The 13,196-nt window shown below is 43.3% G+C and overlaps 2 protein-coding genes and 2 non-coding genes across 4 annotated transcripts; all 4 read right to left on the bottom strand.

Annotated features, from left to right (window-relative positions):
• Window positions 1–10: 10 nt before the first annotated feature.
• LOC148402200 (prostaglandin E synthase 3-like) lies at window positions 11–3,835 on the bottom strand. The gene is made up of 8 exons (XM_088369915.1): window positions 3,628–3,835; window positions 2,714–2,827; window positions 2,107–2,176; window positions 1,920–2,018; window positions 1,757–1,843; window positions 1,167–1,220; window positions 1,047–1,074; window positions 11–966 (listed from the first exon to the last, which is right to left on the bottom strand). The coding sequence occupies exons 1-8, from the start codon at window positions 3,645–3,647 to the stop codon at window positions 947–949; spliced, it is 492 nt and encodes a 163-aa protein (XP_088226041.1). The 5' UTR covers window positions 3,648–3,835; the 3' UTR covers window positions 11–946.
• A 2,382-nt stretch (window positions 3,836–6,217) lies between these two features.
• naca (nascent polypeptide associated complex subunit alpha) lies at window positions 6,218–13,029 on the bottom strand. The gene is made up of 9 exons (XM_088369916.1): window positions 12,925–13,029; window positions 12,391–12,459; window positions 8,040–11,135; window positions 7,568–7,653; window positions 7,291–7,368; window positions 7,054–7,200; window positions 6,804–6,932; window positions 6,556–6,678; window positions 6,218–6,342 (listed from the first exon to the last, which is right to left on the bottom strand). The coding sequence occupies exons 2-9, from the start codon at window positions 12,452–12,454 to the stop codon at window positions 6,328–6,330; spliced, it is 3,738 nt and encodes a 1,245-aa protein (XP_088226042.1). The 5' UTR covers window positions 12,455–12,459; window positions 12,925–13,029; the 3' UTR covers window positions 6,218–6,327.
• LOC148402199 (small nucleolar RNA SNORD59) lies at window positions 6,412–6,485 on the bottom strand. The gene has a single exon (XR_015857333.1). It is a non-coding gene; the product is annotated as a small nucleolar RNA SNORD59 (small nucleolar RNA).
• On the bottom strand, window positions 7,445–7,518 carry LOC148402198 (small nucleolar RNA SNORD59). Its single transcript, XR_015857332.1, has one exon. It is a non-coding gene; the product is annotated as a small nucleolar RNA SNORD59 (small nucleolar RNA).
• Window positions 13,030–13,196: the final 167 nt, after the last annotated feature.

Here is a 13,196-nt window from a genome sequence, read left to right as displayed (position 1 = left end):
AGAGAGTATCTAAGATTTCTCAAACAGTTTATTAGAAATATGTAGACAAAAAGAAATGAATGTCCACTGTAATGCAACATTATGTATCCCCAAACATTTTGATGCCAGTGCAAATAGAATTTGGTCATTACACATCACTGCATCTCTCCAACAAGGTTTTGTTTTAGAGACAGAGCGAGGGTGCGTGTGTGTGTGTGTGTGTGTCAGAGAAGTGATGCTGAAGCACAACCAAGCTTCAAGCCTGCGTCTGCAAATGATTTCAACTTGATCCTGCAGGCTGGGTGTACAGTATGTTAGTAATTTGGAGAGCGGACCAGTAAAATATTCAAATGGAGTGGATTCCATTTACAATATTCAATTAGATACTCATTGGACAGATTAATGAAACATGTTTGCCATGATTTTATATGAACAATGAGTAAGGGGAAACATGTAAGCAGGAAAGTGAAGTTACAGAAACAAAAGACCGGCTTTCTGGTCATCTAATTCACAGCACATGGAAGGCTTACGGGGACCTTAACTATTTTTTTTCCTTTCTTTACCAAATGAAACTACACTATTTACCTAACTTAAACCACAACATTTCACAGAGATTTTACTGATCATAATCCACAATTCTGTTATAGTCAATCTGATCAACACATATTGCTCAATTGAGGACATGCTTTTCCATCCATGAAGGTGTGCTTGGTTGGTCATACAACAGTAAAGCAAGATACCTGACGTGCAGTACAGCAAATGGAAGTGGAGATACCTGCTCTGTACAATACCATGCATGTCGACCTTCACAGGAGTGGATAGCAGAGGCTATATGCATTTAATTATGGCTGACAATAGTATGTTAGTTGTTTTTCCACTGCCTTTAAAAAAGTGTAAAAGTGTCGATTTCCTTTGCTTCCGTTGTCTGCTGATCTTCTGTTTCTTTCCTTCCAGATTATCAGACCCTCTATTCCAAATCTGGCATTTCTGAAAGTAGGAAGAAACACAATTACACATTGCATCTCACAAGCTTCCATCAGTAAGTGAGAACGGAAAGGTCGTCTTACTTTCGTCATCGCTGTCTGCAGACTCATCCTGGAAAAAGATAAAAAAAAAAATAATAATTATGTAAAACATCTAATAGATACTGATCTCATTGATGAAGATGGTTAAAAACTGAATCTTACATCGTCACCATCTAGATCAGGTTGGAAATCATCACCTCCCATGTTATTCATCATCTGGAACATAAAAGTGAAAAAAGTTGAAAACAAAACTGAAATTGTCTTCACCTCTTCCTTGCTATGTTGACATCTTCACAAAGCACAAGATTTACATTTTATCATATAAGGAATCTTGCTCCATTAGTTTATCTTCACCTTTAGGTTTCACATATTACAGATGAAGCTTAGAAATACACTGGAGAGGGATGTGAACCCCTTTTAGTCAAATTTTAAAAGTAATACTGACACCTAATGGCGCTTTTAGAATGCTGTCTCGCCTATTGTACAGGATGGCCTGCATTGAGGCAGGCAGAGTTGAAGCTAATCATCACACTTGGTTGGACAAGCCATCATTGGTAACGGCAACACAGACACAAAATGCACGTAGTCAATTTGTCCATCCATTTGTCCGCAATTACGATGATGGTTCAGGGTGTTTTCTGTTAAATTAACACATTTTCCAGAATATTTGGCTTCTAGTGCGCTGGACTGTTTGATGGGAGTTTCACTGCACGCACACACAAAAGCATAAAAAGTACAGTTTGAGTGCTTACATCTGAGAATTGATCAAAGTTGCCCATCTCCTCATCCGAGTCATCCTCCCACTCTTTCCAGTTGTTGAAGTCAACAGTGAGCCACCTCTGTTGTGGAGACACATAAGGCATGTAACCTGTCATGTACATTTTAATCGGACGGCAGATTGACAAGACAACCAACCTGAGGCTTGTCTTTGGTAAGCCTCGGCCATGACTTGCCCACCTCTGCTTTCCGCAATTGGCACAACACAGATCTATCTGTGCGTTTGTGATTGGATTCCTGCATTTAAGGAGGACAGTGACGGTGAGAGGTTAAAAAGAAAAGGTCAATTTTGGCATAATTTTGCTCGTATCCTGACAATACTTACATTTTGATCGATAGCATCAAAGAGTTCTATTTCATTTTCATGTTTGACATTGTCAGTTCCTCCAACACAACTGTGGGAAAACAGACAATGAAAGAGGACGGCTTCACTTTGTCTCTGATTAATGATGGGAAAACAAAACTTTGAATTTGCCTTATGGACCAATTTTTTTTTTTTTATCGTTGCTGGAATTTCTCTGTTCAACACTGAGCTGGAGGTACCCTGACTTGATATTTCTTAACAATTGATTTAACCCAACAGTGCGATGTAAATGAGACAAAAAGTACAGCCGGTTTAAGAAGCAAATTAGACGCTTCAATTTTCCATCACTACTTATCATTCAAGTTACTAAATTTCGTGCATTTAAATGTTAACTTCAGCCCACCTAAGATTAAGAGTATATGAAGACTGTATTTGGATTGTTCAAAGCTTTTGGCTACTGTCTTTGACAAACAAACATTCTAGCTTTGTGATAGACATTTAAGTTCCAATGTGTGTGGCATAGTTTATGATGAAAAAAAAACATCAAGACAGTTTAAAACCAAAACCTTCAAAACCATATTAGCGGACACAGTCCAGTCGTCCACAAAGATTTGTGATACATACATACCTGAAAACACATTTGGTTTTATCAAAAGTGACCTTTACATCTTTGCTGTCCACTACACAGAACTCTATAAAAACAGAGTCCCTTTTATCGTACCACTTGGCACTTGCTGGATGCCTGCAAAGAAACAGCAATCAGACATTTTCTTACTCACATTTGTCTTATTACTTAATTCTTATTAATGCATTACACTGCACACAGTTTAGGTGTAACAGTCTTCCATTTTGGTCAGTATCAGGTGACCGCAGAGTCAAATTACTGTGGACCTCGGTATCAAGACATTTGCTAATCAAACTAAAAATGCACATTTGGGATAAAGGTATTCAAGACGGCGAAAAGCTCCTGGAGTGTTGAAAATTCTGAAACGCTGGTTGTTGATTGCCACTTCTCTACACTGCAATCAACTCGTGCCTCCGTGAGCCAAATCATTCACAATGTAAATATGTACGTTGTATTCAGTTTAAAAAAAAAACGTTAATAAACGCCACATTTTCTATAACATTAGTCCGCGTAAAAGCTCCACAACGCCGTAGCCCTAACTTAGCCACAAACGTGATCCTCATTGGAACCGGCCGGCTCGAATGTCGTTGAATGAATTGTGTGTGCTAGCCAAGCTAACGGTAGACTTAGTTGAGCCATGCGGTGCACCTGACATACGCCGGAACGTCATACAAAAGTAGTCGCCTTCCCAACGAAACCTCACAAAAGCAAGTGAACGATTGTAGCCACAGTATATAAAAGAGTAGTCTGAAATTAAGAGTTAGCTAGTTTATGCTAACTCACAGTTCACCGAGGTAAAGGCCAGTCAGCCTCCCGCCATTACCGCAGCATGTTGTCGGGCGGCTAACGTTAGCCGGCTACACAGGCGATATTTCCACTTTTCAGCCTGAGCCTCGAGTGTGTGTTGCACAACTTACATCTCTTGACGTGATGTCATTATCTTTTTCGGAGACAGAAGTCTTGTGTGAAGAGCGCTTATTTCCTGCGGAGTGAAGAAACGCTTGCCACACACGGCAGCCAGTGAGTGAAACTAGCGCGTAGGTTAGTTACGTAGTGGAGGTTTGAGAATAGCTAAGGAGGGAGGCGCACGTCGGCCCTACTCGACCTTTCTAGAGCTTTCAGCCACAGCTGCGGCGGGTGCTGTCGGCTGTCGAGGTGGCAGAGCTCGACTTTTATATATTTTTTCTTGTCCTATGCCCCCTATGAAAAAAGCCTATTGTTACTTTTAGGCTGACATTACTATTGTCACAAAATGTTATATATATAAAAAAAAATGGAAAATACACAAAGATCATCTAATTATCTGGCGTGGTACCTGGTAAGGACTCAAAACATATTAATGTTTTTTTTTTTTTAACCTCAATCAATAAATAGCTCAACAATCCAACTACTGTATTTGTTTGATACCTCATCATGGACAAAGTGCTTTTGCAGTGAAAAAAATTCATCAAAGTAGACAACAAAAAATAAGCAAGTACCAATTATCCCCGTTCCCCTAAAAAAAAAAAATCAGGCTAAAACATGGCTGTCAATCAATCTCTTTATTTTCCAAAAAATAGAAGTCACAGAGACCAATGTCACTTTTTCAAGGTATTTATATGTATTTTCTTAGCTGCACAAGCCAAATTCTTACAAATGGCTCTCAGTATGATCAGTGACGTTGAAAACCTTGAAAATGACAGTAAAAAATGTTAAATTTGTGGTGAGGTGTGTTTTATTTATTTATGTGGTGTTATTATTATATTTCATATTTTATTTTTAAAATTGTGAAGGGAACAATAAAGTAAACAGACCATGTGGTTAATCAAAAGAGCACTAGAGAGAGTGTGTACACCAGGGGTGTCAAACAAATTTGATTTGCGGGCCGCATTGTAGTCATAGCTTCTTTCAGAGGGCCATTATGACTGTCAACCCAAATAAATGTATGAGCACCTCATATTATATATATAAAGTAAAAGCTACAAAACAAACAATGTGGCAGGCCGTATCTGGCCCCCGGGCATTGAGTTTGACACCTGTGGTGTCACATTAACATATCACTGAGCATGCATGCATACAAGTTTGCGAAAAGGACCATTGCATACTTGCCAATGGTGAAAACCACAACAGCAACTCTTGGGTCCTTTTTTTTTTTTTTATAGATTGCATCGATTACCACCGGATTAAATGTTCCCTCCCAAACCAGAGGGACATTCCAGTTAGTCACTGAGTTTACATCACTGCGTCTGAGGAAAGAAGACATTTTGAAATCATTGACATTATGGCTAAAATTGTATCATTTGTATCCAATTGGTGTACATAGGGCAGTCCTTCTCATGTAGTGGGGCGGGATGCGTTTTTTTCCCTTTCAACAAAAAGGAATGTAATTGCACATCCACCACACAAGGTGGCAGCAGCGTACTCATTGTAAGAATACACACAGGGTTTATAGTAATGCCTCCAAGGTGTCGTGTTTTGTTTTTGTTTAATAATTTGAGGCCCTTTGAGACTTGCCTGTGATTTAGGGCTATGTAAATAAACTTGACTTGAATTAAAAAGGTTCACCACAATAAATGGACCGGCCACATAGACTATTGAAGAAGGCCCACCAAAGGCTAAACTTTCTCAGACAGCTCAGGAAGTTCAACTTGCCACAGGAGCTGCTGAAGACCTTCTACACTGCCATCATCCAGTCTATCTTCTGCACCTCCATCACTGTCTGGTTTGGATCAGCCACCAAACAAGACAAACACAGACTGCAACAATCAGGACTGCAGGAAAGAAATTGGGACCAACCTCCCAGACATGGGTCACCGGGGCCCCCCTCTGGAGCCAGGCCTGGAGGTGGGGCTTGAAGGCGAGCGTCTGGTGGAAAGGAAACAAAGGTCCCCCTTCCCATGGGTTCACCACCAACCTCATACATCCACTAAGTGCTACAAAGTGCACTCTACTTAGAGTGGCCTAGAGCAAAAACTTAAGCCAGCTACTATAACCCAAAAGTTAAACTTCAGGACCATCGTTGTGGGAATCAAGATTTTGAAGTTTTTCAGTTTTGTCATTTGCCATTTTGACAGAAGCCAACCTTAAAGATTTAAGCGGGGCTTAAAGGGATGGAGCCATTTCAGCAGTAAGATGTTAAAATTTCACCTCTCGGAAAATTTGATGGCGCAAGTATTTGTCTTGTACATTTAAGACCTTAAAAAGCGCATTTTGCTGCTTTCTGTAAACTTAAGAGCTCACATGTGCCATGAGCTCAGTTAACGAGTCCAATCACAGCTCAGCTTAAGAATGACCTAACCCAGAAAAAAGGTGAGCCATAACAGTTGTTTACTAGCACTTAAACACCGTGATGTCATTTTCAGTCAACTGCAAGTTGTAGCAAAATAAAATTAAGATGGGTAAAAACAGGCTGATTTTTGTCTGCTTAATACATGTTCTACATATATAAATCAGAATGCTTGCTTGCTTTCCCTTCAATATTGACGAATCACACTTAATTTTTTCCCACACGAATGAACACAAACAACATTTTTTTATTTTTAAGTCGGGTTTTAATTTCCATCTTGTGTATAAAGTCTATAAATGGGCTAATATCGAATCAGCAACCTCTCATCAAACACTTCTTTCTGGGGTCCGTTTTACATCGTCAATTCCTGCAATGAAAACAAAGTTCATCAGCAACAATAATGATTTCTTTGCAAACTGAACTACTCAAGAGCATCTCTTCTCAGGACAAAAATAATGGCTTCAGTTAAACTCAGAAGAACGAAAGTCATGTCTTAATCATCATTGGAGAGTTGTTTGAGCAAACCATTCAACAAGGCTTCCTCAAGTTGAACCACTTTTAGAAAAGGTCCACAACTTACCATAATAGCGTTGACAATGTCGTTGTTGTTGTTTTTTAGGGCACGTACAGCCTTTGCCCGAGATACGTTTGCTTGCGACATGACGAGTTCAATGTCCTTGACCTCAACTCCAGTATCATCAACCTAAAACGGCAGGATGGGAGGAAGAAAAAAAAAAAAAAAAGGTGGGGGGGGGGGGGGGGGGGGAGGGGAGGGGAGTATGGGCTTTAGAGGCTTTTGCCATGTGCCTAATGTTAAGTCATATTAACCTCTTCCTCTTCGCTCTCCTCCTGTACTGTTGGCGTCTGTGTATTTTCCTGGATGTTTGAAACTGCTTCTCCCTGCACCTTGAATTTTTCTGCCGCAGCGAGCTGGGCTTGCTGAGAGAGATCTTCAATCTAAGTTGGAAAAGGGTTGGTTGGGGGTAAAATCACAAAACAGTGAAAACAGAGTTTTCTTACTCCCACCAATGAAACAAGATGGCAAACAACAAAAATGTGTAATTGCACAGCTGCATACCTTAGCTTCACCAAACACAATGTATGTGTCTGATGCCGGGCTCTTGTAGACATCTGGTTTGGTGATGACAAACAAGATGTTCTTGGACTTGCGAATTGTGACTCTGGTGACGCCTGTTACCTGCCTGAGACCGAGCTTTGACATTGCCTATAAAGGAAAAAAAATCCACATGATTTGTGTCTTAGGGTAGCCATGTTTGACTAAAGACAACAAATGTCAGCAATTTAACATAATTACCTTTCGTGCTTTCTTTTCACTCCGGCTTTGTTTGGCTTTACTGACGGGTTCCTCATCTAGTTCAGCAGCAGCTGCAACCTACAGTGAGCAAAGTGTTCATCCACATTAATGTGGACTCAGAAACTGAGCAACATTAATTTAAAAGAAACAAAACTCTTCTCAGGACAGAAAAGGTGGCTTCAGCAGACTCAGAAGAACGAAAGTCACTGTTTAAATCATCATCCAAGAGTCAAAAGCCATCATGTTGCAAATACCAGCAAAGAAGCATCAACCTTACCTGTGCTTGCTGTGTCTGTGTCTGTGCAGAGTCCTGTTCCTCCAGCTCAGGGACCGAGTCATCACTATCCGATTCTGTACCAGAACCTACAATTTTGACCAAAAACAAAGTTATCTAAGAAATAAGCAAGAAAATTCGAAATTCAGCCTGGCACAATGACAATAGTAAACATTTTTGCTTGTTCTCAAACTCCCTCAACCACCCACCCCTAAAATATGTAATGCATTTAAACACTGTCAAAGGTATAGAAAAGCTAAGCAAAAAACAAAACCCCCCACCTAAAACGTCAGCAGATGAATGGCAAAAAAAAAGCCTTGACAATAAATTTATTTATTTACATTATATTGAGGTGTTTCAAGCTTCAAACTTGAAGGAACTTTAAACAATATGCTGACTCCTCAGCATCAGAAAAACGAAACATTTAGTGACAGTAAGACATAGAGCAACAAGAAAGAAAGAAGAAAAGAAATACCCGCATCATTCTTGATCACAGTCTCCACCTGGGCTGGGGTTTTATCAGATGCGGGGGCGGTTTTGAGTGCAGTGACAGAATTTAGTAACTCAACATCAGGTTGGACAGGGACAGGCTTTGCAAGGGCCTCAGCAAAAGTCAGTTTACGGGAAGTCGAGTCATTGACAGGAGAATCAGCAACCAATTTGGTCTCAACAACTGGTTTAGTTTCAGCAACAGACTTTAGTTCAGCTTTTTGAGCAGGTTTCTCTGCCTCCACCACAGGGTTATCCTGCATGTTCGGCTCTGAAGCCTTCATGGCAGTAGATTTTCCCTGCGAAGCTGGGCTGGTAGCCTCCACAGGAGCAGGCTTGCCAGCCTTGTCCTGAGGAGCTGATTTGACAACCTGCGCTGGGACAGGTTTGTCCTGGGGCTTGGGAGGCCCCAGGGGAGCAGGCTTGGCAGTCTTGTCTAGTGGGGATGGCTTGGGAGCCTGCACAGGAGCATGCTTGTCCTGGAAGGCAGGCTTGGGGTCCCCTACAGTGGCAGGCTTAGCAGCTTTCTCTTGTAAGGCTGGCTTGGCATCCTGTACATGAGTAGTGGCCTTGCCCAGAGGGGCTGGCTTGGTAGCTTCCGCAGGGACATTTTTGTCATGCAAGCCTGGCTTGGTGGGCTCGACAAAAACAGGCTTGGAAGCCTTCTCTTGTGGGGCTGGCTTGGCAGTCTTCTCTTGAGGTGCTGGCTTTGTGATCTTCTCTTGTGGTGCTGGCTTAGTAGCCTGCACAGAAGTGGATTTGTCCTGAGAGGCAGGCTTGGCTGCCTGCGCAGGAGCATGCTTGTCCTGCGAGGCTGGCTTGGTGATCTCCACAGGAAGCGGCTTGGGAGCCTTGTCTTGTGGAACTAGCTTGTCAGCCTTGGTAGGATGCATAGGAGTGGATTTCTCCTGAGTAGCAGGCTTGGCAGCCTGCACAGGAGCATGCTTGTCGTGCAAGGCAGGCTTGGTGGCCTCCACAGGAAGCGGCTTGGGAGCCTTGTCTTGTGGAGCTAGCTTGGCAGCCTGGGTAGCCTGCACTAGAGTGGATTTCTCCTGAGAGGCAGGCTTGGCAGCCTGCACAGGAACAGGCTTGTCGTGCAAGGCAGGCTTGGTGGCCTCCACAAGAAGCGGCTTGGGAGCCTTGTCTTGTGGAGCGAGCTTGGCAGCCTGGGTAGCCTGCACAAGAGTGGATTTCTCCTGAGAGGCAGGCTTGGCAGCCTGCACAGGAACATGCTTGTCGTGCAAGGCAGGCTTGGTGGCCTCCACAGGAAGCGGCTTGGGAGCCTTGTCTTGTGGAGCGAGCTTGGCAGCCTGGGTAGCCTGCACAAGAGTGGATTTCTCCTGAGAGGCAGGCTTGGCAGCCTGCACAGGAACATGCTTGTCCGGCAAGGCAGGCTTGGTGGCTTCCACCGAAAGCGGATTAGAAGCCTTGTCTTGTGGGGCTGACTTGGTAGCCTTAGCCTGCACGGGAGTGGCTTTTTCTTGAGTGGCAGGCTTTGCAACCTGTGACGGGACATGTTTTTCCTGAGTGGTAGGCTTAGTGGCCTCCATGGTAACAAGTTTGGTAGCTTTGCCTTGAGGGACTGGCTTGACAGCCTCCAAAGGGACATGTTTATCCTCAGTTGCAAGCTTGGTGGTCTCCACGGGATCAGGCTTGGTAGCTTTGTTTTGTGGTGCTGGCTCGGTAGCCTTCATGCTAGCGAATGCCTCCTGGGGGGCTAGTTTGGCACACTTGGTAGCCCCCACAGGAGCATCCCTGCCCGCCTTGTCCTGAGGAGCTGGTTTGGCAACCGGCACTGGGACATGTTTGTCCTGCAAAGTGGGCTTGGTGGCCTCTATGGGAGCAGGGTTGGCGGCCTTGTCTTGTGGGGCTGGCTTAGCAGCCTGCATAAGACTGGATTTGTCCTGTGGAACTGACTTGGCAGACTTCACAGGGACCTCTTTATCCTGAGCGGCAGGCCTGGTGCCCTCCGCAGGAGCAGGCTTGGCAGTCTTGCATTGTTGGGATGACTTGGCAGCCTGCATAGGTGTAGGCATATCCTGTGTGGCTGGCTTGGAAGCCAACAGTGGCTCAAGCTTTTGCTGCACAGGTAGCTTGGCGGCCTCAATTGGAGCATGTTTGACATCCTTGTCTTCTGGGGTTATCTTGGCAACGTTCCCTGTGGCAGGCTTGGTAACGTTCACAGGAACATGCTGCACAATGGCAGGTTTGACCTGGGCGGCTGGCTTAGCTGCCTGAACATCTGGCTTTCCCTCTTCCACAGGAGCAGGTTTGAGCTGAGGGGCTGGCTTAATCTCAAAGCTGCTGACCTTAGTTTGAGAGAATATTTTGGTCTCAGCAGTGACCGTTGAAACTTTGAGGCCTTTAACAGGAACAGCTTCCTGAGCAGGTATAGTCTTTGGGTCTATGTTCGTCTTGGATTTGGATTCTATTTTAGATACTTCTATCGGGCCAACGGGACTACTTTTATTTAATATTTTGCTTGGCTTTGTAGGTGGAATGAGTGGCGGGAGATCATCGTCAGCAAGAAGAGAAACAGGTGTCATCAGAGTAACAGCAGAAGATTTAGAAGGGCTAGAAGCAAGAGAATTTGAAGCTGCCAGAGAAGACTTTGGTGTAACTTTAGGGGCTGCTGGGGTTGCAACAGGCTTTGCAGCAGCTGCAGATGTCTGTTTTGGCTCAGTTGGGACAGGCCTGGCATCAACAATTTGCTTAGTCTGCACAGATCTTTTGCTTTCTTCAATGACCTTGACATCCTGGGTGACAGGTTGAGGCACAAAAGCCTCCCCTTTCTTGGGTTTATCTTGTTTGCCAGCCTTCACAACTTTTGGAGCAAAACGAGTACCGGGGTGAGCTGAAGGTGAGGAAGCTAAGGGAGACGGAACCGGAGACAAGGGAGTTGAGGAGGGAGTTGATTTTGGCGAGGTGGGAGAGGCGGAAGAGGCAGACATAGAAGAGCGTTTCCTTCTGCTAGGAACAGCCTTTGGGGCAGAAGAACCCTTAGCACTTTTGGCATCTTTTGGCTTTGCAGGGCCAGAAGTTGTCTGAGGTTGCTGGGTGGGAGCTGGGGCAGGAGGTGTTGCTGAACAAAAACAGATTCTTTAATTTCTTTGAAAACAGGTATGGGGAATCGTTTCCCATGCGGGTTAAGTGACCAAACCAAGATGCAATTTTTTTGGGGAGGGTTCCAAGAATTACACTTGTTCAAAGCAAACCACTGTTCAAAATGCAAAGATTTGAATTCCACACAGAAAACATTTAGTCAGGGGGTGCTTTGGCTGTGAGTCGGACTAATTCAGATATTGTAATAAAAATAGAAGGTCAAACGGGTAGCCTTCAGTATGTTGCAACACTCCAGCATGCATTGGTTGGCCGTGGCTAATGGCAGCTCATTTAGGATGGTGCATATCTTGTCCCTTATTCACTCGGAGTCAATTTAAAAATAAGTGACAATGCACTTGAGGACTTCAAACCAGGGGAACCAAGTTTTGTGGCTAAAAAATACGTTTGTGGACAACCGGGAGGAAGAAGAAGAATCTTGAAGGCTTCGGGTCAGAATGAAGGACTAATTTTAATTGAGGCTGTTTCAAACACAGTCAAGTCCAATGAAGGAAGCGTCATGAACCTGCTGTTTTATTGCTGAATTTTAAAATGCTCGCTACACAAGTCAAGTTTCCAGATACATTTTGATTAAAAACAACATCTTTTTTAATAAAATGTCAAAATTAAACTGAAATGTATATTTGTTTGGAATTGCCCCAGTGTAGATTTCAGTAATGAAAATAAAAAATAAACACTTTGATGTTACATACATACACAATGTTCAGCCCATTTTAAGCTTAACGCTTGCAGAAGTATCACAATGTTTAAATTACAATGTGGGTTTTCATCCCATTAAATCTTGATTAAAATGTACAGCTGAAGAGGTAAAACAACAACCCGTGGCTAAGACACCACACGCTACTAAATTGAAGCATAAATACGTCTAATTTAGTTGTGAAAATGTCTGGGTAAGCACTCAAAACACCCAACATGCTTTCAAGAACAAAGCTATCAGAGTGAAACACCACACTCCTCTAAATGAATTCAAGGATCCTGGGTTACTCTCTGGTGCACAGCCAGCAACAAATGTGCAGCACCTAGCAGCTGACAGACACTCAAAATGCCCATCACCTGTTCTACGGCACGCCCCACACAAGCACTCATCTTACACTAATTCAGCCCCTCAAAAGTAAATTTAGGTCATTCACAAGCACCATCGAGTACAGACCAGGACCCCACAAGTGCTGTTTTTGGATACAGCGTTCCATGCTTATGACAATTTAACATATACGAACCAGTCTCCACTTGTGGCTGGTGCATCTCCTGCTCCGTGACTGTTTCTGTTGCTTCGCCAGGCATGGTTGCTAGCAAAAGACGCAAGTGTTACTTCATTAGCAAAACCATGAGCAATACACATCGCTATGTGGATATTAGACGTGCTAGCCTTCTCTTTAAAGGATAATAATTTACATATATTTTACATGTCCCTCACTGTTGCTATTACTTGTCGGGCCGGTAGAGCAAGCCATGCTTTAGCTAGCTTTACTCACTTAGCTATGTTAGGCTATAAACAACTTATTTCAGACGACTTGGAACGCTAGTGACCAGACCTATCTTTACCTTTTACCTGAAGCAACAGTTGACTACGGGTAACTAGTTGTCAATCGTTGTGAGTCAATACGCGTTGTGTAATTATTAATGGGGCCTTGGAAGGCTGCACGTAAACTTTAGAGCCATCACGTTCCCCCATTTTGAGCCGGTTAACGGTAGCAATAGAAAAGCGCACATAATAACGGCAATAGGGGGAGTCAATGGGGAAATGGTCTGACCCACTAACAATACTACTTTGAGTTAACGTTTGAGGCCGTTTACGAGGACTGTAATCTTTGTGAAAGGGTTGGATGACATTAGATTGACAACGGAGGTACTCACCGACTCAAGATGCAATATCCAAGATGGCTGCGAGAGAGAACCTTTGACCTCAGTTGCAGGCTGATATCCGGTTTAAAAGCAAACTTCCTTTTCCGGGTTACGAGCAAAATCTTGTATATATATGTTCACGCTGAATGCCCAGAAGTCTTAAATTGCTCAATTTGAATAT

This window comes from Syngnathus floridae, chromosome 2 (assembly GCF_059516105.1).
Source record: "Syngnathus floridae isolate MCC-2025c chromosome 2, RoL_Sflo_1.0, whole genome shotgun sequence".
Lineage (NCBI taxonomy): Eukaryota > Metazoa > Chordata > Actinopteri > Syngnathiformes > Syngnathidae > Syngnathus > Syngnathus floridae.
This window is presented reverse-complemented; position numbering and strand designations above follow the sequence as displayed.